General features: G+C 51.5%; 6 protein-coding genes across 6 annotated transcripts; 4 read left to right on the top strand and 2 right to left on the bottom strand.

Annotated features, from left to right (window-relative positions):
* Positions 1-73: 73 nt before the first annotated feature.
* On the bottom strand, positions 74-1,483 carry N7477_002767 (AA9 family lytic polysaccharide monooxygenase; the record flags this gene model as incomplete). Its single annotated transcript, XM_056964430.1, has 1 exon — positions 74-1,483. One exon carries the CDS (start codon positions 1,481-1,483, stop codon positions 74-76), a length of 1,410 nt encoding a protein of 469 aa, XP_056824383.1.
* Positions 1,484-4,275: 2,792 nt separating this feature from the next.
* Positions 4,276-8,552, top strand: N7477_002766 (putative membrane-tethered transcription factor (SPT23); the record flags this gene model as incomplete). The annotated part of the gene is made up of 3 exons (XM_056964429.1): positions 4,276-4,902; positions 4,956-8,369; positions 8,421-8,552. 3 exons carry the CDS (start codon positions 4,276-4,278, stop codon positions 8,550-8,552), a joined length of 4,173 nt encoding a protein of 1,390 aa, XP_056824382.1.
* Positions 8,553-9,971: 1,419 nt separating this feature from the next.
* Positions 9,972-11,204, top strand: N7477_002765 (C2H2-type zinc finger protein; the record flags this gene model as incomplete). The annotated part of the gene is made up of 1 exon (XM_056964428.1): positions 9,972-11,204. The coding sequence occupies one exon, from the start codon at positions 9,972-9,974 to the stop codon at positions 11,202-11,204; it is 1,233 nt and encodes a 410-aa protein (XP_056824381.1).
* An 819-nt stretch (positions 11,205-12,023) lies between these two features.
* N7477_002764 (putative TMEM1 family protein) lies at positions 12,024-16,321 on the top strand (the record flags this gene model as incomplete). Its single annotated transcript, XM_056964427.1, has 4 exons — positions 12,024-12,060; positions 12,123-14,656; positions 14,709-15,779; positions 15,845-16,321. 4 exons carry the CDS (start codon positions 12,024-12,026, stop codon positions 16,319-16,321), a joined length of 4,119 nt encoding a protein of 1,372 aa, XP_056824380.1.
* A 1,870-nt stretch (positions 16,322-18,191) lies between these two features.
* N7477_002763 (oleate delta-12 desaturase odeA) lies at positions 18,192-19,652 on the top strand (the record flags this gene model as incomplete). The annotated part of the gene is made up of 2 exons (XM_056964426.1): positions 18,192-19,182; positions 19,246-19,652. The coding sequence occupies 2 exons, from the start codon at positions 18,192-18,194 to the stop codon at positions 19,650-19,652; spliced, it is 1,398 nt and encodes a 465-aa protein (XP_056824379.1).
* A 2,805-nt stretch (positions 19,653-22,457) lies between these two features.
* N7477_002762 (amine oxidase) lies at positions 22,458-24,406 on the bottom strand (the record flags this gene model as incomplete). The annotated part of the gene is made up of 2 exons (XM_056964425.1): positions 22,458-24,011; positions 24,059-24,406. The coding sequence occupies 2 exons, from the start codon at positions 24,404-24,406 to the stop codon at positions 22,458-22,460; spliced, it is 1,902 nt and encodes a 633-aa protein (XP_056824378.1).
* Positions 24,407-24,713: the final 307 nt, after the last annotated feature.

Raw genomic sequence — 24,713 nt, 5'->3', positions numbered from 1 at the left:
ACCAGTTCATTGCAGCCGACATGAAGGACAAAGTGTCAATCCGTGTCTGGCTACATTGTGCAAGTGCATGTTCTTAGTTGGCGCGGCTGGTCATGTCGCGGGCGTGCTTCTTGTCGGCGACGAGCCATCCAAAGGTCTCACGGAGGAGGTTGAGGACCTGGTCAGCGCTCAGAGAGCTGAGGTAGGAGGTCCAGTCATTGTAGTTGTAGTGGCTGGGCTCAGAGGAGGTGGTAGCGGTGGTACCGGTAGTGGTACCAGTGGAGCCGGAGCTCTCAGAGCCCGAGGTAGAACCAGAGCTGGAGCTGGAGCTGGAGTCGGAGGATCCAGTGGAGTCCGAGCCGGTGCTCGCGGGGGAGGTGCTCTGGGCTGACTGAACCGTCGCGCTGGCAGTGATGGTCGCGCTGTCCGCGGTCTGGGCGCTGGTGGTCTGGAAAGCATGCTGGTCAGTAACCTGAGCAGTAACAGTGGCATCGACGACGGAGTCGACAGTGGCAGTAGCGTAATCGGTGACAGTAGCAGCACCCTGGGCATTCTGGGGAACAGCGGGCTGCGAGAACTGGGGCCGAGCAGAGGCAGGCCCACGGCTCAGAGGAACCCGCGTGGAGTTGCGGAATGCCGGGATCGAGGGGAAGGCAGAGGGGCTCCGGATAGGGGCAGAACTGACAGTTGGGGCAGAGGAGACCGCGGCAGCAGTGGTAGAGGCGGCGGCGGAGGCAGCGGTGGTGGCAGAGGAGCCGGAGCCGGCAGTGTACAGAGCGGGACCGGGGATGTCATAGGTGCTCAAGGACTGGTAGATGTTGACCAGGATGCCCGGGTCGGTGTTCTTATAGAGCTCGGTACCCAGAGTACCACTGGGAGAGTCGCTGCCGCCACCAGTCACTTTCAGGTTCAGGCACTGGGGATAATTCTGAGCGCCGTTCGAGTTCTCGGCAGAGTGTAGAGCAATGATTTCGTGACGGAGGACGTAGTTACCGGCCTCGATGGTGCTGGGAATGGTAATGGTACGGCTGTTGTTGTTGGCGATCAACTTGTCGGTAGCCCAGGTACCAGGTACATTGCTGTCGTCGATCAGGCCGCCTTCATCGATCTTGAAGAACTTGAGATCGGTCTTGGTGACATCAGAGCAGTCACCATTGCAGTTGGCGAGGTAGGTGATGACAGGGCCGTGGTGGCTGGAGGGCCAGTCAGTCCACTGCAGCTCGACGCTGCCACCGGCCTTGACGGGAGCAGAGATAGCACCGGGCTGAGCATTCTTGTGGCAGATAATGTTGGCGTTGGCATACTCGGACCCATCGATGTAGCCGAGGTCAGTCTCATCCTCAGACCAACCAATGGTCTCCGGAGCATCAGTCTCGTAGGGGTACTGGGTGACAAGGTAACCTCCGTAGTAGGTGCCGTCAACAACGGCTCCAGAGACGTAGCCGTGACCGGCCACCAAAGCGGCGGATCCGAGGAGCACTCCAGCAATCTTCGAGATAGACATATTTTTGAGTGGTGACAAGCAAAGACGCACAGCGTTCGGGTCCGTGAAGGAACGTAGTCGGAAAAAAAAAGAATGAAGAATGGGGACGTCAAGTCAACCCGATGAAGAGAATGGAAAGGTACTAGACCTTGAGAAAAGAATGGAATGCGAAAAGACTGATGAGGAAAAAGATTCATGCTTAACAGCGACTCCCATCTGGCATCTTTATATCCTGCTCTTCGGACCTCGTCCACGGCATCATAGCTCTTTCGGGGCCATGGCAGCCACGCCACGCTCCACTTTCGTGACAGGTCCTTCATGGCGTGCCCCTTAATCCAACGAGTGTTTCTTTGTTCCTGATCGGCCCTACCGGCGAGGCACTGCCGGCCATAGGTGGAGAATCTCCATGACCGAAAGAGGAGTGTTCCGAGGTGTGGAATAGATGAACAGCATCATCTCCCAAGGCGCCAAAGCCCTGCAGGGACTGACATAAATTAAGCTATGAAGCCCACTAAGAGGAGTTCAGGGCCTGGTCCCACCACTAGAAGGTGCTTTAACATTCAGGGCGGCTGTTTGCGACGTTTGACGTTTCATCTTGTTGGTCCACCCCGTTCGACTGGCAGCTGGCTCCTGCGAGGACTCAGTTGTATACCATCACTTCTTCGACCCAGCGATTTTTCCAAGGTTCCCGCTCGGAGCATTCTCGTCCCAATGAATTAAAGCTTGGCCCCTGCTAAGGGGTCACCGCATGGTCCACATCGTGTACGGTGTGGATGCCGGAGCAGTTCGATTGATCCAAAGAAATTCACCGATGGCTTGAGCTTTGCTAGCCATTGTCCGATCGACATTGGAACGTACGCACTTGAAACAGCGAACGATCTTGCCAAACTGTCATCGCTGAGTCAAACCTGTCAGTAGCGGGCTGTCAAAGAGGTTTTCAAGCCACGGAAGGTGAGCCAGAGCCCGGTGCAAAGGTACCAGGGCTGGAGCTCTTGTACTCGCTATTTCAGAGAGGATTGATCTAACATCTCAGCGTGAGGCATGATCGTCGAACATCGCGGTCACATATTTTCTCGGGGTTTCTCCGGAGCCGCCGAGCCCCAGGAGAGAGACTATCGTTCATTTCATGATGAAAAGGGAGCGGCGCGTACCCGAAGAATTATTCTGAAACCTCCGAGGGGCTCGGCACGCCGCACATAGCGGAGTCCGACCAATCTGGATCTGCGCGGTATCAATCCTTCATTAGCAAGATGGCTAGCAAGATGCTCTGACCGAGACGTTTGCATAAAGCCCAGGTCCAGGTCCAGGTCCGAACCAGCCTGCACCGTTGAATTCTATCGTGGGCGGCCGTTATTATGCGTGTCGCTTGGTCCTGTAGCTAGAGGTGGCGATTGCACTAAACAACGCTGGCTCTCAGCACGTTGTATGGGCATCTCGACCAGGGAGGCAAAAAGAAGTGGGAGCATTTACAATATTTATTGATGCTCATTGAGATTCATTGGAGCACCCCAACGTCGCAGCCACAATGGGGCCCCCCCCCGGGGCCTCGACGCCGATCCTAGGCCAGCCAAAGATGATCTGGCCGACGAGCGGCAAAAAAAGCGGCTCTCTAGCCGACGAGTCTCGCCGAGATCCTTCCGAGAAATGTTCGTATCTCTCCCGGGTTGGCCCCAATCCAATTGAGTTCTCTGTGTGTGTGGCGTACATGAGAGCTGCATAACACCCTGGCACTTTGGCTCTTGGACCTTCCGCTGGGCCGTTACTACTGATAGCAGGGGTCATTTACGGCAGGCGATAGGAATGTCTTCTGCAAGGAGGACTGAAAAAGGCGATACTATCTAATGATCAAAGTCACTTCAGAGACCAGAGACGAGTGGGACAAGGACGATAGCGTAACACAATCCGTGCAAGGATGTTAGCCGGGCTCGTGTTCGTCATCGCCAATCTACGAGGACATGGCGCTCGTGCAGTGTCTAAGCATTGGCGGGCCAGTCCGGGCCGGATGCGAGAAGATTGAAATCACTTGCCAGGTCGATCAATTTACCCGTCCAAGTCGAATACATTGAGAGGGCGACGATGAAGATCGGATCAGGCCTACGATAGTCGAAGCTGGGGTAGTACATTATGTCGATCTCTGGGAGTGAGCACAACCCAAGATGTTGTTTTTCGGGGATGAGCAAATCCTATCGATGCCACGTAATCAGGAAACATTGGCCATGATAGCTACCGCTCTCGATGCCTGAGGTGTCTTTCCCCCTTCTCACTGTACCCATTCGGACCTGTTCCCCTCTTCCGGACTCTAAAGAATGCAGGAGGTCTAAGGTCCCTGAAATCGCCATTCTGCAAGGTCTGTCCACAGAAGGTAAACACCCGGCCAAGCACCTCAAGTATCGACTGTCACTCCGTCACCCACGTTGTTCCCGCCATTCTGCCGGTCTTGATCGGCTCACCCAGTTTTCCCGCTCCCCTTTCCCGACTCCGCAAGGCAGTCACTTTCCCTAGACCCCAGCACTCATCAACTCACATAACCTCGCTTTTGTTCCAGGAGTCATGGTCTCAGGAGACCAGTCCTGGTACACTACGTGAGACAACTCTTCTTATTCACGACCATTTGGTTCGGCGATCGTCACTTTCCCGGCCCGCTTCCCCAATAACCCACACGCGAGCATCCATTAGGATTATAGAACCAGCGAAGGCTACAGGCTGCGCTCACCTCCGTCCGCCTTTGAAAACGAGTTATTCAAAGACCAAAGAAGTATGGGACCAACGGAGGTTCCATCCTCACCCGCCTACCTGCCCTGGACCCCATCATCATGGACGACGAGATGGAGTCCGCATTCCGCAACGCCAACATGGATTTCCTAGACCCCATACAAATGGACATGCCGTCGGATACGGCTGGAGGTGACTTTGACGACCTTTTTTCCCACGTCACCAGCGCACGCTCCAACGGCGCCCCCGAGTCCTCCAAGCATTACCAGAATCAGCACCCTCTGAGGCAACCAGCCATGGCTGCTGATTCCCCAGCAGAGTCCCCGGACAACTCTAGCCGCAGTTCTTCATCAGAATCACCAAGAATTCATCTACGCCAGACCTCGGTCGCATCCACAAACTCCGTCGCCCATAGTGAGAACCAGTTGCCGTCCGCTGGATTTGCCTCGGAAGATTGGATGCGCCCTGATTTAGCATCAGTCAAGGAAGATTCACCGTTTACGATAGAACCCTCATATCCAATGGATGGTGTGTTCCCGGACCTGGAGTCTAGCAACAAGGCGATGGACGCGGCGTTCGATTTCGAGAGCGCAGCGAGCAGTCCTAGTCCACTAAAAGCCGAGAACGTGCCTCAGCCCAATTCTCAGCATCTTACCACGCAACACCTTTGGAGCCCGTCAAGTGCTTCGGCTCAGCCGGCGTCGAGCGACGCCGCGGCAGCATCCTCAGTGAGTCATTGCGACCTTTAACATGCCCAAACATATTCTAATTGATACTCCAGGCTCATGGACCCGGGTCACCCTTTTTCTCCTTCGGTATGAAGGAGCAGTCTCCCTTTTCTGGGTCTGCTCATGTATCCGCCGCTCATCCTCAATGGGGCGGACAGTCCCCATCGTCCCTTTTGGAGGAAAGTTTCGGCGGCATCAACATGAACGGACACTCCCCAATGAATGCGTCATTATCACCCAGCATGAACTTCGGCTCTCCGGCCTCATTCCCATTTCCGGTCAACCTTGCGTCTTCCCCTGCCCAGCATCAAATAGACACCACAAACTCCGTGCAATCTGTGCAACCTGTTCTGACGGTTCATCCTACATCGCTCAAATCTCGAGTCGAGACACAAATCCCTATTCGATTGACGCTATCTCCGTTGCCCGCCGGCGTGAAAAAATTGCGCCTGCCATCACACACCATCTCTAAATTGAAATTCCTCGCCCCTCCTTCTACCGAATCCTCCCACGACACTCTCCGATTGTTTACCAGTTTGGTTTGCACGAGCGCAATGCAGGACCGAGAAAAGTTAAAGCGGGCTTTCGCACGGACTCGGGGTGAGAGAAACGCGAATGGAGTCGAAGAGGAGCGACCATTGGACGGTGGAGATGTCAAAATTTGTGGAGGCTGTATTCAACGAGAACGGAAGCGCGCTTCTCGGAAGAAGCAACGGAAGCCGGAAGAAGACGAGCTCTTCCAAAAGGACGAAGAGAAGCGCGTGATTGTTTTCAACACGAGCGAGCTTAAAGAATGGACCGAGCCATCGAAGAACGCTTCTTCCGGCTACAATGAAATGCCACTCGCTCCCCCGGGATCGATGCAGGTGGAGCTTCCCATGCGAATTGCATGTTACTGTCGTCATCAGAACGAGAAGCTTGGGTTCCAGGTCATCTTCACTGTGAAGGATCACACGGATAATGTTGTCGCTCAGGCTATCACAAACTCCATCATGATCACTGATGACCACAAAACGCAAGCTCCTTCTGCACCCCCCACAGGTCCTGCAGCGGCTATGTCTGACGGATCTTCATTGCCCGGTGCAGGTGTATTCTCGTCCGGTCTGAACGGCGAGAACGTCAAGGCCAATGGTGCATTTGCGTCCCCACAATCTCCAACTGATCTTCAGGGTCTGCAGCAAAGGTTCAATTCGCAGTATCAATTGACGCCGAGCTCATTCGCCCCTATTCAGACCTCAACCAATGGCGTATCGTCGACTAACCAAACTCCCCGAAGCTTGTCTCGACAGGCTTCCCCAACGGATTTCCAAAGCCCGCAGACGAAGAGGCGGAAGCACAGCAGCTCAGGAAGACTCCCCTCTGAACTGACAATGACACGGATGGAGACGCCTCAATCATCAAACTCAGCTATGAACAATGCTGCACAGCTTGCCGCTGCCCGAGGGTTCGCATCACCGACGGAGCGGCCATTTGTGACACCAACGTCAATGTCCGGGCAATATGGCAATGGACCTCCGACTCCCAACCAAGCCAATGATAACAACAATCCCTTCTTCAACCCCACACCTGCTCAGCGACAAAGCTTGGATAATCTAGCCCAGCAACCTATGGGGTCTGGACCCAATTCGGCCCAGCCTAGTCGTCCTGGTACCCCCGGCGCTTCTAGTCGTAACGGGTTCCAGGATCCAAACCTTGCCCTTGCCCTTGGTTCCAACTCCGCAAGCCAAATCTGGCCTCAACTGGCTACTACTCCCAATCGCCTGCCGTCGGTGATCCACAAACTTGTGCCCGCTGAAGGCTCGATCACTGGAGGCACAGAGGTTACATTATTGGGTAGTGGCTTCTACCCCGGTATGGAAGTGGTCTTTGGTGATACTCTCGCCACTACCACTACTTTCTGGGGCGACAAATGTTTGAATTGTTTGACCCCTCCTGCTCTCCAGCCCGGTCTAGTATCAGTGGTTTTCAAGCACGAACATCCGACTTTTGGTCAGGTGCAAACGCCCCAGCCACTCATGCCAAAACAACAATTATTTTTCAGATACGTGGACGATCGAGAGCTGCAAATGTATCGCTTGGCGCTCAACATTCTTGGACAGAAGTTGGGCAGTCAAGCGGATGCATTCCAGACAGCTCAGCAGATCATGGGCAGCGACCCGAATGCTATCTTCAACCTGCAGAAGGATATGCAGGGCGGTGGCTCCTCTGGCGGTCATCAGCGACAGGTTCCCGGACACGAATCTCAGGGCAAGCTCAGCGATCTTGATTCGAAGATGCTGACTTACCTGGAATTCATCGACCTTGACGATAGCCCCCGTCCCCCGCGCTACAACTCTCGCAGCACGACTGGTCAGGGTCTTCTCCACTTCGCAGCCTCGTTAGGCTTGACCCGATTCGTCGCTGGACTGTTGGCACGCGGGGCTAATCCTGATGTACAAGACAACACGGGCAACTCGCCAATGCATCTGGCTGCTCTGCACGGCCACGCTCACATTGTCCACCGACTCCGTCTGGCAGGTGCCAATGCCCATGCTCGCAGTGTGCGTGGCTTCACCCCTGCTGATCTGGCGACCACTCTACCTGCTCACCAGGCCGCTTTGCTCCCATCCCGTCACTACCGGTCTCGCAGTGTTGGGTCTCTTGGCTCCCGTCGTAGGCATAGCAGTACCGCATCTCTCAGTTCGCTTTGGGAGGCATCATCTGCTTCCGGTTCATTGGGCCATGCCGTTGACGATTACAGCGATCTGGAGGATGAAGAAGAGGAGAGCGAAGACTTCGATGGAAACCCTATTCACCTGAGCTTGTCTCGACGATCAAGCGTGCATCAGGATGTCGTTCCGCCAGTCATGGATACAGTTGAACCGCCTGCGGCACCGGGCGATGCTCGTGGATTTTCTACCCCAGAAACCATTGTCGCTTGGCGGAACCAGCTGGCTGCACAGATTCATCAATTCCAGCAGAGTGTGGCCAATGTCTTCCCACACATTCCCGCTCTGCCTCCCATGCCAGCTTTGCCTGATTATCAGGCCAACCAAATGATGCGTCGCATCACTAATTTGGTACCTAACCGGCCCACCGCTCGGGAGGGTTGGTGGGACCTGTTGAAGGGCAACACCGCTCAGGGTCAAACCTTGCCTCCTTCCTACGACGAATTGTACCCACATCAACAAGATGCAGCAGAAGACGCTGAGATGAAAAAGTCCGCTCTCCTGCATGCAGCCACGGAGGCGGCTTTGGACCAGCATTTTGAGGCCCAGAGCAATTTCGCCTCTGGCTCTGCCTGTGCATCCGCGTCTACTTCAGCAGCTTCAATGGCCGCGGAGCGTCCCAGATCAGCCAAAGACGACCTTAAAGACATTACAATCGGCCGAAAGGTCATTTCGCGTGAGCAACAGAAGCACCTCCGAGAGCACCAGGCTCGCCGGATGAAAGGTCTGGGCAGCGACAGGAACCTGTACTTCTTTTGGGTAAGTTTTCATCATTCACCTCAACTTGTAGCCTCCACTAACGATCCTCAGATTCCTCTTTTGCTTCTAGTTATTTTCGCGTGGATTCGCAACTACGTGCCTGGTATCTGGCAAGGCGTTACGGAAACCTATGATTTTGTGAAGGCTCACGCGACACAGCGGGCTGTGGGAATGGGCATTTAAGGATCTTTTCTTTTGTTTTTCTTTCTCCTATGCTGTCTTTGGATCTGGTGTTTCCATCTGAGCGAGTTGACTCGGCCTCGTCTCGTGGCTTTTCTACTTTTCTATTTTTGTTTATTGGCTCTGCAATAATGACAGACTACGACCAGATATATATTCAGCTGGAGGGGCGATAAAGGCCCCTTCATTTTGCCTTTATAGAAAATGCGTACACACGAGTCGTTTCTTATTCCACTGCCCTCTGAAAATGCACCCTCAAAACTTCGACCTTGGTAGTGTCCAAATATTTCCCCCGAGGTCATGAGATGCATCTTGAGTTTGAAGTTCATCAAAGAGGCACTCGTGTTGTTCTAAAGGGTCACGTCGTCCAAGAGTGGCCTCGCTCGAGCGATTACAAGTTTTTCCAACATCCTTTAAGAATCATGATATACAAGAGTATATATTGTCTCAAATTATCAGCAATATCGAAAGTAGAAGCACGTGCCGTGAGATTTGTTCGTGGCGACAAGGTTCGGGCATGTCCTTGCTGGCGACCTAAGGACTTGTTGGAAAACATGGAAGACTCGATATGCTTGCTTTCCCTACATCTGACTGGACTTAGTTTTGGAGATTAGATTTCGGTGCAAGTCCCTGCAAATCATTCAGTCGGAGCCTCGCTTCCAGTGTTTGTCACGAAAACCGTAATGATCGACAAAGTGCGGGTTTGATTGCATGGTTCACTTTCAGAAGGCTCAGAGCCTAAGAAATCTTGTCGAACTTGATTTGCGCGAGGACCTTCACGCTCCGTTAACACTGATCATTCGCATCTTGTGGCTGCATTCGATCTTATATAGATCAAGCCACTATTCCGAATCTGGAAATGCGAAAGGCGCGGCTGAGTCACCTGAGGTTCCCGATTGCGCAGCGCTAGAGATCATGGCCTAATTCCTGCATCTTTGATTTCAGGCACTCAAGAGAGAATCATTCGAAGCTTCCGGAATCTATATGCCATGGAGCGATATGTAACTTTGCGTCGAGATGATGAGTCAAATGCCCCAGGGCAACTCTATCCAGCGCCAATCCCCGAGACGGGAACATCTATGTCAAACTTCGGATACGTCCCCGTGTTGCATGTATAGTGTGATGTCGGCTCATTCCAACCGCAGTTTCGTCTCTCCGTCTATGGTGGAACTGCCTTTTGACGATCTTCTAGATTTCGCGCCCTTGCAAGAGCCAATATGCGGGGCTCGTGGGACTCTCCACGAGCCGGAAATGAACACGCCCAGATCAATGGGCTCTGCCAGCTTCATCTGTCCATTTGATGGCCTAGAGGGTGCTTTAAATCACTCGATGCAACTTCTGGAGACATCATTACTTCATTACTCTGGCATTGATGGGTAGGATGCACCAAGCCAAGATGAAATGGCTATGCCTAGCGAGCCAATGCCGTCTTCCTTCGATGACTTCGATTCGCATCATAACATTCCAGTTGCAAATACCGAAGGATGGCAGACCCTCAAACCTCTTGATCGGTGGAGAAATTCGCCGCCAGAGACTGAGGCCGCGCATCTGAAAGATATCATGAACTCTTTGGCCCGATCAAATGGCAACTCGTCATCCGAATCACGTCCTGGCTCTCGAAACTCAGGCACATCGTATCGTCGAGGTCCAAAAGGGCAGAGAAATTCTCCATCTGTCGCGGCATCAGATTCCACCAGGTCAACTGCCTCCAGTAGCTCTGCATCCTCTGCTCATAGCTTTGGCTCCGATCAATCCGGGTCATTTGGCCGATTCTACGTAGGAGGATCGATACGTCATCGTCGGAGACGTAGCCGAAAAGCTTCACCCGTGCCGCGTGGCCGCTCCGACCAAAAGACCCAGCGGCCTTATCAGTGTACTTTCTGTACTGACACCTTCAAATCAAAATACGACTGGACACGCCATGAAAAGACTCTACATTTGCCATTGGAAAGCTGGGCTTGCGCACCGTTTGGACCGACATACGAGGACGGATCAACCGGCGCGATACGTTGCGCTTTTTGCGATGTCAACAACCCATCGGAGGGTCATATCGAGGAACACAATTACAAGGGGTGTCAAGACAAGCCGTCTGCATTGCGGACTTTCTATCGAAAAGACCATCTCCGCCAGCACTTACGCCTCGTCCATAGGATAGACAACGCAATATCAAATATAGGGTCGTGGAAATCGGAGGTGAAAGACGTCGATTCGCGATGTGGATTCTGTGCAATGACTTTCACTCGCTGGTCCGATCGGAATGATCATATTGCCGGACACTATAAGGAAGGAGTTACAATGAAGGACTGGAAAGGCTGCCGAGGGTTCATCCCAGCAGTGGCCCTAGCCGTTGACAACGCCATGCCACCGTATCTAATTGGGAGTGAATCGACCGGCATCGACCCGTTCAGCGCCTCCCGTCGGGGAAAGGCGCCCACGCCAACAGAGGGCAAAGCCTCTTGCCAAGACCAAGAACCAGTGATCATACAGCCAACTCCATTCGGACAATTGACGGAACATTTAGTTCGATATGTTCGAGCGAAGCAAGCGGATGGAATACCCATTACGGACGAGTCCATACAGAAAGAGGGTGATGTCTTTTATACGGGGATGACGACCCTTGGAATCAGACTGCGGCAGATAATCTCGAATGGCTGAGCTTCTTCAAAGATGGAATGGGAATAAACTCTTCGGCAAGCATGACGAATGCCATCTCATCACACATATGTTCAGCCCCCGTATGGACTATAAGTTCAACGGAGAACGTAGAGACGCCGGAAGAACGTGAGTCTTGTGAGGTTGAGACAGCAGCATTGATTGATCAGTGGATGCCCTGGGCCTGGCAGAGCCTTGAGTGTCTTGCGGAGTTCCGTTGGTTCAATAACGCAGTGAGCTCACGTTCCGGGATTGATCAAGCATTAGATCCCGATCAGAACGATCAATCATGAGTTTAATTGTTTAATTAGAAAGTTCACGTACCAGTATATGTTTTGGACTTTACCTTGTTCAAATTCTGTATATAAGTCCCATGTCCATTGTGTCTAGTGACGGCCCCAAATTCGAGTTTCGATTCCTAGCTGGGTAGAATTCGTTATGTTACTTGGACATGCGAAATTCACCATCTCGAAGCATTTTCAACTCCTCGGTCATCCTAGGTCATACTATACTAGCGGAAATTGTTGAGCTCACTGATGTATCTAATTGATTTTCCCTGTGTAGAGTGTGCGCGATTCTACGAAGAAACAGCCTTCTTCGAAAATCAACTGTGGTTGCATAAAAGATAATTATGATTGCCAAGATGCGGTCTGTGCGCGACCATACCTGGCATCAACGGGAGTTTCCTGAACATCAACAACTCCGCGAACTGTCACACAATAATACCCCTGGAAGCTAAACGAGCTACTGGGTGCCCTGCAGCTCGAGAAGCCGAAATGTTCTGAGCGCCATTGGCCCTCTCCGGAACCGCACCCGGGAATCATGGACCCTTCCAAGGCTGCTTCAAGCAATGTGACTGGTATGGCCCCCGGAACACTTCAGTTCACATTGGCCCGCTTGCTAACTATAAGCTGTTCGCAGTTGAATACACGGATCCATATGGACTATTTCCTCAGATAAAACCATTCCTTGAATCCAAGCTTCCCTTGAAGAACCTCCACTGGAAATCGCCCACCCGCCCCGCTCGATCGATCGAGTCGCTCCGTGTTGACTTCATACCTGCGCCGAATTACCCCGCTGAACGGAAATCTTCCAGCGATGGTGGCGGCACCATCTCGCATCGGCGACATCAGATCCCTGGTCTGCGACAAACACCATACCTGAAGATCTACCTCCTCCGATGCGACGACAATGAGTCCTATAAGGCCACAGCACGCAAGACACTACGCGAATGGATCAAAGCTCAGGGCTCATATAGTACCTCGCAATCGGCGGGTAGCAGCCAGGAAAAGCACGATGCATTTGAGTGGTTGATTGTGCATGTGGTGCAAGACGGCGATGGAGAGAAAACACCGACGACTACCTCGAAGTGGGGTCGGAGCACAAGCACAGTTTTGGAGAAGATCAAGGCAGATTTCAATGGGACTTCCAAAACTGCAGTGGATCGCGTGGCACATTTGCGGCTTCCGAAAGAGGGAACGGCAAAGTCCCCTGAATTGGCCGAGCAGCTGGAGGATCTGATTGATAAGATCAAGAACGGAATTTTGGCTTCTTTTGACCTACGTGTGGCTCAATATGAGGAAGACATCAAGGAGAAGGACTCGCAGCGCAGTTTACCAGGTTGGAATTTTTGTACCTTCTTCATTCTCAAAGAAGGCCTCGCTCGTGGTTTCGAGAACGTGGGACTCTTCGACGATGCGCTAGCTGGATACGACGAGCTTTCCGCTGGTTTGGATGCCGCTATTCGAGAACAACTACATGGAAGCGGTGGACAGCATAGCACTACGCTCTTGGAGTCTAGCAAGAATCTCGCAGAAGTTGCCAAAAAGGCGCTGGAGAACGGGGCGCCAACAGCAGATGGTTCTGAGAGCGAGAACCCCTTAGAAATTCGCCCTGAAGATTTCCCACTCAACTCCGAAAAGATGCCTTATCGAGAAATGATCCTGTCAAGCGATATTTCAATTTTTGATTTCCGCACCTATGTCTTTTCCCGACAGCTCACCCTGCAGCTTCGAGCTGCAAGAGCTCCATCGTTGAGTGTCGCCGATGCGACCAAAAAGGAGAAGAAGCCAGAAGATCTCATGCTACTTTCTGAGATCTGCAGCAGATCCACCGAGTTCATCAGTCTCGCCGCTCGAACACTGCGATACGACCTCGAATCAGGGCTCGAAGGAGTGGAGAACGATGCCAAGGCAGATGTAATTCACAACATGGTGTCTTCGTGGACATATTTAGCGGCTCTGCAAGTCCTCATTCAGACGTTTACTCCCACCCTTTCTCTCCCGGAGTCATCACTTCATGCAGTAGTGCATTCGAGTGATGTCTCGAATTCAAATGTGCCCGCAACGATCCCAGAGGAACGCGCGGAAAGGCCTCGCCGCTCAAGCTCTCTGATCTCTCCCCCAACTTCCCGTTCGCCTCGTCCTGTGACCCAGGATATGTCTGACTCTATTGGACTTATGCAAAGACGCTCAACTATGGATCATCCAAAGCTTGCCCCCAGTGCCATACAAAAGACTGGTTCTGAGCAGTTGGCCTCAGGAAGAGGAGAGCTGCTTCTGTTGGCTCGGCGATCTCTGGAAGAAGTCGCTCGTAGGCGTGGCTGGTCTGAAGAATGGAATGATCTTGGCCTGCTCTTTGATGACAGTAATCCTTCCGGAACGGCTGGTCTAACAGAAATTTCCTTAGATGGCATTGGAATATCCGAAAAGCAGAAAAATTCGGAACCAAAACCGTCCTCGCTCGCAGGCATTGAATTTCCCGCTTTGGTGGCTGCTCTTGGCTCGAAGGATGCTTTCTTGTCCCTCTATGAGGATCTCACAGACCGTATTATCTGCCACAATATGGCTGCGAATCGCACTTACTCTGCCCAAACAGCTCTCGCGGAAATTGCTATTCTGCGATACCGACAGGCCGATTATGAATCTGCTGCGTCCTACTTTCACCAAATGGCTCCATTCTATGGCAGCAAGTTCTGGGCGGTGTTGGAGGGAACGATGCTCGAACTATACTCACGCTGTTTGAAAGAACTTGAGCGTCATGAGGACTACGTCCGCATGATGCTCAAGCTGCTTTCTAAGTACGCTTCTTACGCCCAGTCGCGCATCCTCCACAGTAAAAAGGCTTTGGCTGCTCCGACCTCTAGTCTAGAGCAGGAGAAACTCGCTGGCTATGTATCCGGTCTTTTTGAGGGAGCTCGAAGTCTGAATAAGGAAATTTCAGCACCTCTGTCGGACTTTTTCGGTGACCTGCATGTCAACCCGGCTATTGAGCTTTATGGTGACAAGGATGGCTTCCAGATTCGATTGTCGTTGCGATTTCTGCTCGGACCTCGGGTCGAGATCGACTCTATCAAGGTCCGGCTCGTCAGTGCTAACAATTCTGAGCATTGGATTGAGGGTTTCACTAAATTCGTGATTGAATCCTCGAAGACCAAAATTCTCATTGACTCTGCGGTTGGTCTTTCTTTGCTTTTTTAACAGTGTTTTCCATCTGACGTCTCTCTAGACAACTTTGCAAGGGAAGTACATCGTTGATCGCTTGGAAATGAAATCCGGCAATCTGGTCTTTACGTACCACAGTGGCAACAAGTCTGCACTTTCTGTTGGATTCCGGGAAGCAGGTGAAGCAGAGGAGGCAGATCAACGGCCATACGTCTACTGCTATCCTCCCCCGGATGGTTTGCAGGCTAAGGTAGTTTCTCCCCACTTGATCAATCTGGAAGCGATGCGCACGCTTGAGCTGGAACTCAGGAGTGGACGAAATGATATTCAGTCCGGTACGATTCGTATTCGACCAGCCACTGCAGGTCTACGACTTCGAAGCACGGAGGTGGAGGTCGTGGAGGGCGAGCTAGAGGTGTCCACGAATGGCGACCCTGGAGTGATTGAGTTTACCCGCTTCCCACCCAAGTCGTTTGCTCGACTGCGCATTCCTTATTCTGTCGAGGAGGCCTTTACTACGCTGTCTGCAAGAGTGGAAATAGGGTACTTGACTGAGCGGGGAAAATTTGCCTTTTCAACAGCCCATGAGATTATTGCATCACTTCCCATTTCGGTGAACGTGCAAGACGTTTTCAAGGATGAAGTGCTATTCTCACGATTCACGGTCAGCCCCGCAATGCTGATCCCATTGCGAATCACGAATTGTAGCCTCCCGAGCTCGGAATCCTTCAGGGTGCAGTCTAGCATTACGGGACCTGTGGCTCTCGATGTCTTCCCTAAGCAGCCAGCCTCTCTCCTATACAAGATTCGACCCTCACCAACTTCCAAATCAGCATCCCGCAGCCTTCGTCTGCGAGTTGATTTTACGTGCATTGACGATGAGTGCTTTGATGCTCTTGAGAAGCTCTTCGTGGCCGCGGTGGAGTCTAGTCCGTTTGCCCAGTATGCTACGCTCTTCACATCGCACCTCATTGGCAGCTTCCGTGACCAGCTGTCCACTGCAAAACTGGAAGTTATTGGACTAGTCCGAGAAGTCGAGACGCTCTCATACCGAAGTGTACGATGGGACGACCTATTGGGAGCACTAAAAGACCGTACTGAGGAGATGCGCCAGTGGCTGGCTACGTGGCATGAGGTCAGTTGACACCGCGCCACCCGCTGCATTGCTTTGATTCACAGCTAAACATGGTTTTGATATAGAACAATCCGGTTATCCGGCTTCCCCAACAACCCACCATACCCACCCGCAGTATTGTCATCCCTGTGGAGATTCCCGAGATCCAAGTGGTGCATACGGCTGAGTTGCAGCTCCAACCCAGCTCTGAAGCCACGGGGACCGGTGCTTCTCACGCCGCCGTAGGCCAGATGATACCCGCCGAATTGGTCATGCACCATACGCGGCGATGGTGCTCTCCAGCATCTCAAGAGCATTCCGGCCAGCCTCTAGAGTGCTCCTATGAGCTACACGCTAATCCGGAGCTGTGGCTTCTCGGTGGTCGCCGTCGGGGCAATTTCGTCGCGCGCGAAGGTGAAAGCACCCGATTCACCGTACTCCTCCTCCCCCAGAAGCCAGGTCATCTACTCTTGCCCGGGCTAGAGATCCGCACATTTGCCCCTCCAATACCTCAGCCACCGACGTCTCCCGCTACGCCTGATACTGCAAGCAGCGGCCTGTGACACCAGCTCCGCGCCGGTCTATTCCGTGTGAGATAGACTACCGCAATCATGGTGAGACTATGTTGGTCCTACCGGACCTGCGCAAGACGACGGTAAGTCTCAGCGCGTCGGGTAGTCCAGGCGGGCCGTGGCTGGTGGATTCGGAGCGACGAGCAGAGGTGCATTGATCCATGGAACATTGAATGATACGTGGCGATCGAGTGTACATATAAGATCTACGAATCATGAAGTTCTCTGTTTGCAATCTCTGAGAAGTACATGTTCCTGACTTAGTCAGCTATCAATCACTTAGAAGCTCAAATCTAGACTCTAGAGTAACCTTGGGTACCCAAGACCTAGACGACAGTCCATGACTCTATCGAGTATCTCGAGCTGAAGTCACCAATGGGACTGGTGTGCAAGAACTCGTGGTGGCGATAAGCACGATAAGGGCCCTATTAATTGGATGAGGTCCGATAAACCGATAAACCGATAAAGCAATTTAAGAGAAAAGAAATGATCAAGAAAAGGAGCAAAAATGACAGGTGGGGCAGACTCCCGCTGGGGGCGTCTCTCAACAAAACTCAAGTGCTGGGCGGGTCCCCAACAAGCTAGAATGTGTACTGGGTACCTCCGCACGCCACTTCATTCCCCCTCACTTTGCTTGTACTAAGTACTTTGCTCTAGCACACAGATGAAAACGCGCATCCGGCCCGCCGTGTACACAAGAGTCGACAGTACAGTCGACAATGACAATCACATGCCTCCCTTGCGCATACCGATTGCCACGGATCGCCTCATGTCGGGCCAATCCGAGGGGAAAAAAGGTCGCCACGAAAATGACCCGCCGAGGCAGATCGCTGGGGATATCCACATGCTGGACTCACCGTATTATCAATCTGGGCCCGCAGTGTGCATGTGAATTTTAGTTTGTCCTGTTTTTTTTTTCCTTTTGCCCCTAGGATGATTATACTTCGAAAACATATGACCATTTTCTAGGACGAGAAGGTTAATTCCGACCTAGATCGGTCCTCCGAACGACAATTCAGAATGAGGACAGTCATTGGAAAAGGAGAAATAAAAGAATTGTTGAGAGCCGAAAACAGCCTAGATAAGAAATAAGGAACCGCTGCAGAACTGCATGGATTGTAATTTTCAATGTTTAAATTTGAAGCCCGAGACTACATGCAGTATCGCGCGTGGCGCTGGAACTTCGATCGGCGAGTCCAGCATAGCCGACACCCTTGGCTGCATGTGTTCAGTAGGTTCGGCTCGACGAGACGAATGGGTTAGAGAGGAGTTCATGCAGGAAAAAAGTGGTGCTCGGTCGTAAAAAGGGCAAAGTTCGGAAATTTCAAACAACCGGGGGAAGGTGGGGAGAATTCCAGGGTATTATGGTATTTTCGTATTCTGGTAACACACGCAATCAGAGGACTTTTGGTGGAGAACAAGGGACTTCTGTAATGCAAATACCAAAACCTCATGGACCACGGGCCTGTGTCCCCTGCGCCTTTTTGGTCCTCTCTTGTCTCGTAATTTTTTTTTTTCTCTCTTGGCTTGTCTACTTTTATCCCTCCCTTCCCTCGTTGATCCTTCTTTCCTGGGTGCCCTTGTGTTCTTCTTTTGCGTGCAGTTATTTTGTCTATCTCTGACGCCGCACCTCGATCCTCGATCCCTGCTCTGTGTACCCACACGTTGGAAGGGTACTGCGAGTTCCTCCTGTGAGTAGCTGAACAGCTGAGAGCTAGCAACGCTCTTAATTTTTGATCCTCAATGGACTGACCCTTATAGGTTGAGTTGGAGTGTTTGGTCCTTCGCTTCTGTTTCCCAACATTCCCACATAGATATATAACAGAAGCCACCTTGCTTCGTATATAATATCTTCAAAACCATGTCGTCCACCGCTATTCCCAAGCGCGTTGCGCTGAACCGCAACCATACCACAGACTCTTCTGTCCCTTCTGTCTCGGCCTCACCTTTCGATAGCCCTCGTCAGTCACCTTCGTCGACTTCGCTGTCCTCCATGGCTTCGGAAGCCGAGCACAGCAAGATGCTCGACACCTATGGCAATGAGTTCAAGATCCCCGACTTCACCATCAAGCAGATTCGCGATGCCATTCCCGCTCACTGCTTCCACCGCTCTTCAATCACAAGTCTGTACTATGTCTTCCGGGACATGTTCATTCTGGCCGGGGTCTTCTACCTCTTTCACAACTATGTCACCCCGGAGACTGTTCCTAGCCTCCCGGCTCGTGTCGCGCTCTGGACTCTGTATACCGTCATCCAGGGTCTCGTCGGTACCGGTGTCTGGGTCTTGGCTCACGAGTGTGGTCACCAGGCCTTCTCTCCCTCCAAGGTTCTGAACGACACCGTCGGCTGGATCTGCCACTCTCTCCTGTTGGTCCCCTACTTCTCGTGGAAGATCTCCCACGGCAAGCACCACAAGGCCACCGGTAACCTTGCTCGCGACATGGTCTTCATTCCCAAGACCCGTGATCAGCACGCTTCCCGTGTCGGCAAGACCATCCACGAGCTCGGCGAGCTCATGGAGGAGACCCCTATCCTGACTGCCACCAACCTGCTCCTGCAGCAGCTCTTCGGCTGGCCCATGTACCTGGTGACCAACGTCACCGGCCACAACAACCACGAGAAGCAGCCCGAGGGCCGCGGCAAGGGCAGGGCCAACGGATGGTTTGGCGGTGTCAACCACTTCAACCCCTCCAGCCCTCTGTATGAGGCTCGTGACGCCAAGCTGATTGCCCTGTCCGATCTGGGTCTGCTCCTCACCGGTCTTGGTTTGTACTATATCGGCACCAACTTTGGCTGGCTCAACCTGCTCGTTTGGTACGGTATCCCCTACCTGTGGGTGAACCACTGGCTCGGTAAGTTGCCCTCTCTTCTCATCCCAAAAAGAATAAACCCACCTTTCTAACCTTCCTCTCCAGTCGCTATTACCTTCCTCCAGCACACCGATCCTACTCTCCCTCACTACCAGCCTGAGGCGTGGAACTTTGTCCGTGGTGCCGCCGCCACCATCGACCGTGACTTTGGCTTCGTCGGCCGCCACATCTTCCACGGTATCATCGAGACCCACGTCTTGCACCACTATGTCAGCAACATCCCCTTCTACAACGCCGACGAGGCCTCCGAAGCCATCAAAGGCGTCATGGGCACCCACTACCGCACCGAGGCCCACACCGGCTGGACTGGCTTCTTCAAGGCCCTGTGGACTAGCGCCCGCACCTGCCAGTGGGTCGAGCCTACCGAGGGTGCCCAGGGCGAGAGCCAGGGTGTTCTCTTCTACCGCAACACCAACGGTCTCGGCGTTCCTCCCGCCAAGATGGCCAACTAGATGATTGTTTGATTTGTTTTCTCATCTCTTGTGAATTTTTTTTTTTTTGGTTGGATGTATACATGTTGGGCGCGCATACAACACGAGAGATTTAGGCGACAAGCGAAAGATAGATGCGAAAGAGGGATCCGCCGATGATGTTGAGAATGGTTCCCAGTGACACTTCTTTTCTGTTTTTAGAAATCATCTTCGTTCTTTGTTCTGTTTAGCTTGGACCTGTCTCCTGTGATTAATTTCCAAAACTCATCTCCACATTCTGACATTTCCGTCACTTTGGCTCTCCATTTCGTATCTTAGGTATCATATCATCATCAAGCCGAGACAAAGTGTCTGTCGGTGTTCAACGTCTTTTCATTTTCTGACACTCGTTTGGGTGTTGATTGTTTAAATGTTTTCGAGCGAAGTGTTAGCTTGAGGATCTTTCTCTCTTTTCGAGGCAGGCCTGTGTGTCATGAGACCATCAAATCAATCTAGACCTTTTGTGTTCCCTCTGCAGGCAGCTTCTATTATAGTCAGTAGTCAGAGTCAGGAGTTAGTAAGGAGCAGTGAATATTGAGCCTTCAGGTTATACAGATGTAGTCGGGAAGAGATGAAGTGGCCAGGTGCATAAAAAGAAGTTCAACTTGGTCGGGAAGGGGGTCGAGAAGAAGACTTTCACGGATGAGAAATCCGGAGAACGAGGAAGTGACGTCTCGGGTGACAAAAACCCAGAAATGGGGAAACACCGTTGGACCTCAATTCTTGTGGGATAACAGATACCTCTCCGATGCTTCCGGGCGTCGGAATAGCTCGCTCTTTATCGGCGTTATCTTTTATTGTTTTTGGACAATCACTAGTTCCATTTCAAATTGAGACTCCTCTTCTTTTTTCTTTGATGACAAGAATCAGGCCTGTAGATGGTGTACAGTGATATTCGAAATCAGCTTTACCATCAATCTCTCTCTCTTTATTTCCCAGGACCCACCCAAATAGCACTAGACTGCATTAGGATACCTTTCCGCTGGCCTTAGATCTGTTGATGTACCCTCGACGAGCTCGCGTAAATTACAGTAAAATTAACTCGTTGACTACTAGAGTGTAACATGATTTTTGAGGAATTAATGAATTAATGTGAAACGCGCTCGACATATAGCTGCACACTAAATGACTAAAGTGATTCTTGATCAGAAAATGCAGCAAAAACTGGCCTTTGCTCCCGTATTTGCGTAGTGAACGTGGGAAAACCCTGAGGGATAAAACCACGCCGGAGCAGTCCAACTCACTCAACCTATCCTGCCAAATCACGGAGGCTTTGCTCTAGAGCAGCTTGAAGCCGGCGAGCATCCGAACGAATGCGGCAAATCTGCGGAGACTCAATCGCCAAGTTGATAAGCTCCTCTTCTGAATATAAGCTAACTGTCATAGGACTAAATATATCGGCCAACTTAATAAGAATATGTCGCTCGATAACTTGATGACAGACATTATCCCCGAACATTTTCCGTGCAACCTAGTTGATGGTCAGAGCGAATTCCACTTAAAAACACCCAAAACTGACCTTGTAATAAGCAATCAAGTCGGTCTTTGCTTCAGAGTATGCTTGCTCCTTCATATCGACAATGACACGCTTTTTGAGGGATGACAATAGTTTAACATAGTCTTTTTCTGTGTTCTGTAAGTGGAGAGTACCGTCCCAATCATTCTGGATCGCATCACGCACAGAGTCCTTAATAAGGCTCTTCGAGGCTTTATTTCTTGCATTCTGGATGTTGTCCGTATAATAATGATTGTAAGTGATTGGCTGTCAGGTTTTATCTTGAAGTATTTTTTCAAGCTCGTGTTCCGCTGCTTCGACATTTGCCTCCAATATAGTGCTCACCGACCAATATTTTCACGAACCTTCCCATCTTTGATAGCATGCGTCAGCGCGGCACTAACGAACTGAGAAACGATCTTCGAGACCACAACAATATGTTCTCGAGCGATTTCAGCCCATCTCAATGATTGCATATGGAATAGCTCCGCAAGGAGAGCTTGGTTGTAGTTACCAGGTAACTCTTGGCCCCTCGTCTGATCATATACCTGCGTTAATTAAGTATTATGAAATGTAATCTCGCAAGCGGCAAGTCATACCTGCCGAATCCAGTCAATAATCCCCTCCTTTGTTACGAAATGTTGTCCATATTTGTCTTTTCCGGCGTCTGGGTGGTCCGATAAGACGATTTTTCGATTTTCACCATACTATCTGATATTATTGGAGAACTTTTCATTCTCTATATGGATAGCAGCTCGAAGTCGAACTGAGAGTCGTCCGTCTCATATTTTAAAGAAGCTTGCATCACGGCCGCCGTATAATCTATCAACGCCAGCTTGAATGAGATTATAGTAATTGGTGGCGATCGTTATCAAGAACATACGTATTTGGTTTGGGGACTTCCGTTCCCCTCTGAGTTCATCGAGCTCTTCATTTTTTCTCCCGGAGAAGACGTTATATATCTTCACGAACTCTGGGTAGCTCGCGCTCGATGTGGCTGTCCAGGATTTCTTCTAAAAAACATTGCAGCTTGTCGACTCCAACTCGTGAAGGATCCAGCCCCTGTTTCTTCCAAATTTCGGAGGAAAAATATGCCAGTTCTAATTTGCGTCGCTCTTCTGTGGTCAAACCTGCCTTCAGCTCCGTCGGGCTGGGATTTTTCAGGATAAAGAACCCAAGGATTGAAATGTCCCCAATTTGACGTACAATATGCCTACTCCAGAATGCCTCGTATTGTCTTTTTTCTTCGAAGCATAGGACCTAGCCCACCACCATAACTCTATCTCCAACTTTTATAGCCGACAACAAGCTTTCGTCCCAACCCCAGTCCCAGCCCCAGGCTCGTCCTCCACAAGCACACTCTGATTCTTCTCCTGCGTCGAAACAGCCACATCCAAGCCCGGATTCCCGGAAAAGAAGTTAATCGGCTTCAACCCCACAATCATCTTATCTGATGGCATGACCGGCCAATCCTCAATGCGCGGGTTATGGGTCGATCCAAACGTATGCCAGATCACAATGTCCTCCATTCTCACATTCGAATTCCCTTCTTTCTTGCGCTGCTCAATCATAGAGCTAATGCCCTCTCCACCAGACGATTGCATCGTATGTCTTCCTGCCGGGAAGAGCTCATCGTCTTCGTAACGCGTGATCCAGATAGCGTGGGCCCCGAACTCAGATCGCTTAGCGTGGTAAGAGCTTGGATGAGCGAGAAGCATCTGGCTATAACAAGGAATCAATTTGAATCCTACAGGCGTTCCTGTGATGGGGTTGATTTTGTCTTCGTTGATGATCTTGAACGAGCGATTGGTGGCAAAGTCGAGGTCTAGACCTCCTTCTTGATCTATGATTTTCGACTCTGTGGTATAGCCTACTCCGAAGGGGTTTTGATCGTCGACTGGTAGCGCGTGTGACTCTTCGACTTGAAGGGAATTGGCTGTACCTTCGATTGCTGGGTCGATGCGTAGTGAGAAGAGGTGTTGGTGGTATGGAGCGAGGACGCCCGGTGCGACAACAGTGCCGTAGCGAACTTTGTCATCCAGATTGATTGGGCATGTCGAGAGGATGCCCGTGGCGCGAACTTCGTAGTGGATGGAGGCGTCTTGACTGAACTGAAATGCGAAAACATAATCATAGTTGCTTACTGTGATGATGGTCTGTAGGACGAGGATGCGCGAGCGAGTTACGACAGCGTTCTGGGTGCGGTGATTTGTGTGTTTCCAGAGAATGCCGTCGTCTTGTTCGTGGCAGCAGACAACATTGGGTAAATTAGCTGGTTCGCCGGAGGACGTATTGTGCCAGCCGTCAAAATACTTGATGCTGCCGAGACAGTCGCAGCCTAGTTGGAGGTTGTTGGCGTTGATTCCTGCACCATCGTTGCCGAGGTCAAAGGCTCCTTTCCTCGGATACGGGGAGCGTGGGTCGGCATAGGGCACGAACATCTCTGATAATGAGAGACGGTAGAAAAGACTTCTGTTGTCGTAGCGGATGTCGTGGAGGGTCAGTCCCTCGCGATAGTTGAAGCCGACTCGCATAGTCCATTTCTCCCAGCTCAAGAGATTGCCATCTGTCTTGAACGACGGACCTTCGGGCTGGATGACTTGGTAGGGCTTGGTAGTTGTGCGTGGTGCAGGACGAAGATCGGGATGATACTCGCTCATCTCTGTTGGATGGATCTTGCTGTGCTCGTATGCTCGTGCATCTTCGCGAGTTTTGTCGCTTTCAGAAGAAGGCAGATGGTAGATTTTGGTCACTTCCAGCTGCTCGGATACCTCTGCACAGAGCTCAAGTGGATAGGCGTAAAAGTTGGCATCCAGATGATCGATAAGACGCATGTAAAAGTAACACTATTTGAAATTGGAATCGGCACTGAATCTTTTGGGCAAATGCTTACCATTGTCGTCCGCTCGGTCATATCGTCCATACCATCAGTAGCATAAGCCCATGGCTCAATCACTACTTTGGCATTCAGAGGAAGCTTCAACTTGTCAATTTCCGCCTGGACTCTCGGGTCGGCTCTGCATGCTTTCTCTGCCGCTTGCATGTAAGCCGAGTCGATGTAAGGATGCTTGCCTGCTAGGTGCTCTGTTCTGATGACCGACGCAGACTGGACATCGACCAAGAACTCGATCATTTCAATTGCCCCTGATTTACCGCGGATTGTCACTTGTACGCGTGCTGTCCGGGTGGGTCGTGAGATCTGGGATTGACCGAAATGCTCCCGCTCCAGAAAGGGGATCATGTCGCTCTTGCGCGGCTCTTGCAGGGTGATGACTCGGAAATTTGGGGACTTCCCTTGCAAGGCTTTGCGCACAATTTCGGCCGCCTGGGTTGTCCCGCCTTGTTAGCAATGCTTGCTTTCGGCCATCGATTGGGCTTCCCCACCTTGGCGATTTCTCCCGGGGTGAGGGGGTCAAACGGATGTGCTCTAGACATGTTCTCGGCCGTGTGCACAAAGATTTGATCAATCGAAATGATTTAAAGTGTTTGACTTCAGCGAAGATATGGCTCGACACAACTTTCTCTTATAGAAGCAGGGAAGATAAGAA

This window comes from Penicillium maclennaniae (assembly GCF_028827695.1).
Source record: "Penicillium maclennaniae strain IBT 15551 chromosome Unknown utg000003l:1.0-5670915.0:1.0-5674809.0, whole genome shotgun sequence".
NCBI lineage: Eukaryota > Fungi > Ascomycota > Eurotiomycetes > Eurotiales > Aspergillaceae > Penicillium > Penicillium maclennaniae.
The sequence above is the reverse complement of the archived record's forward strand: the minus strand, read 5'-3'. Positions and strand labels throughout refer to the sequence as shown.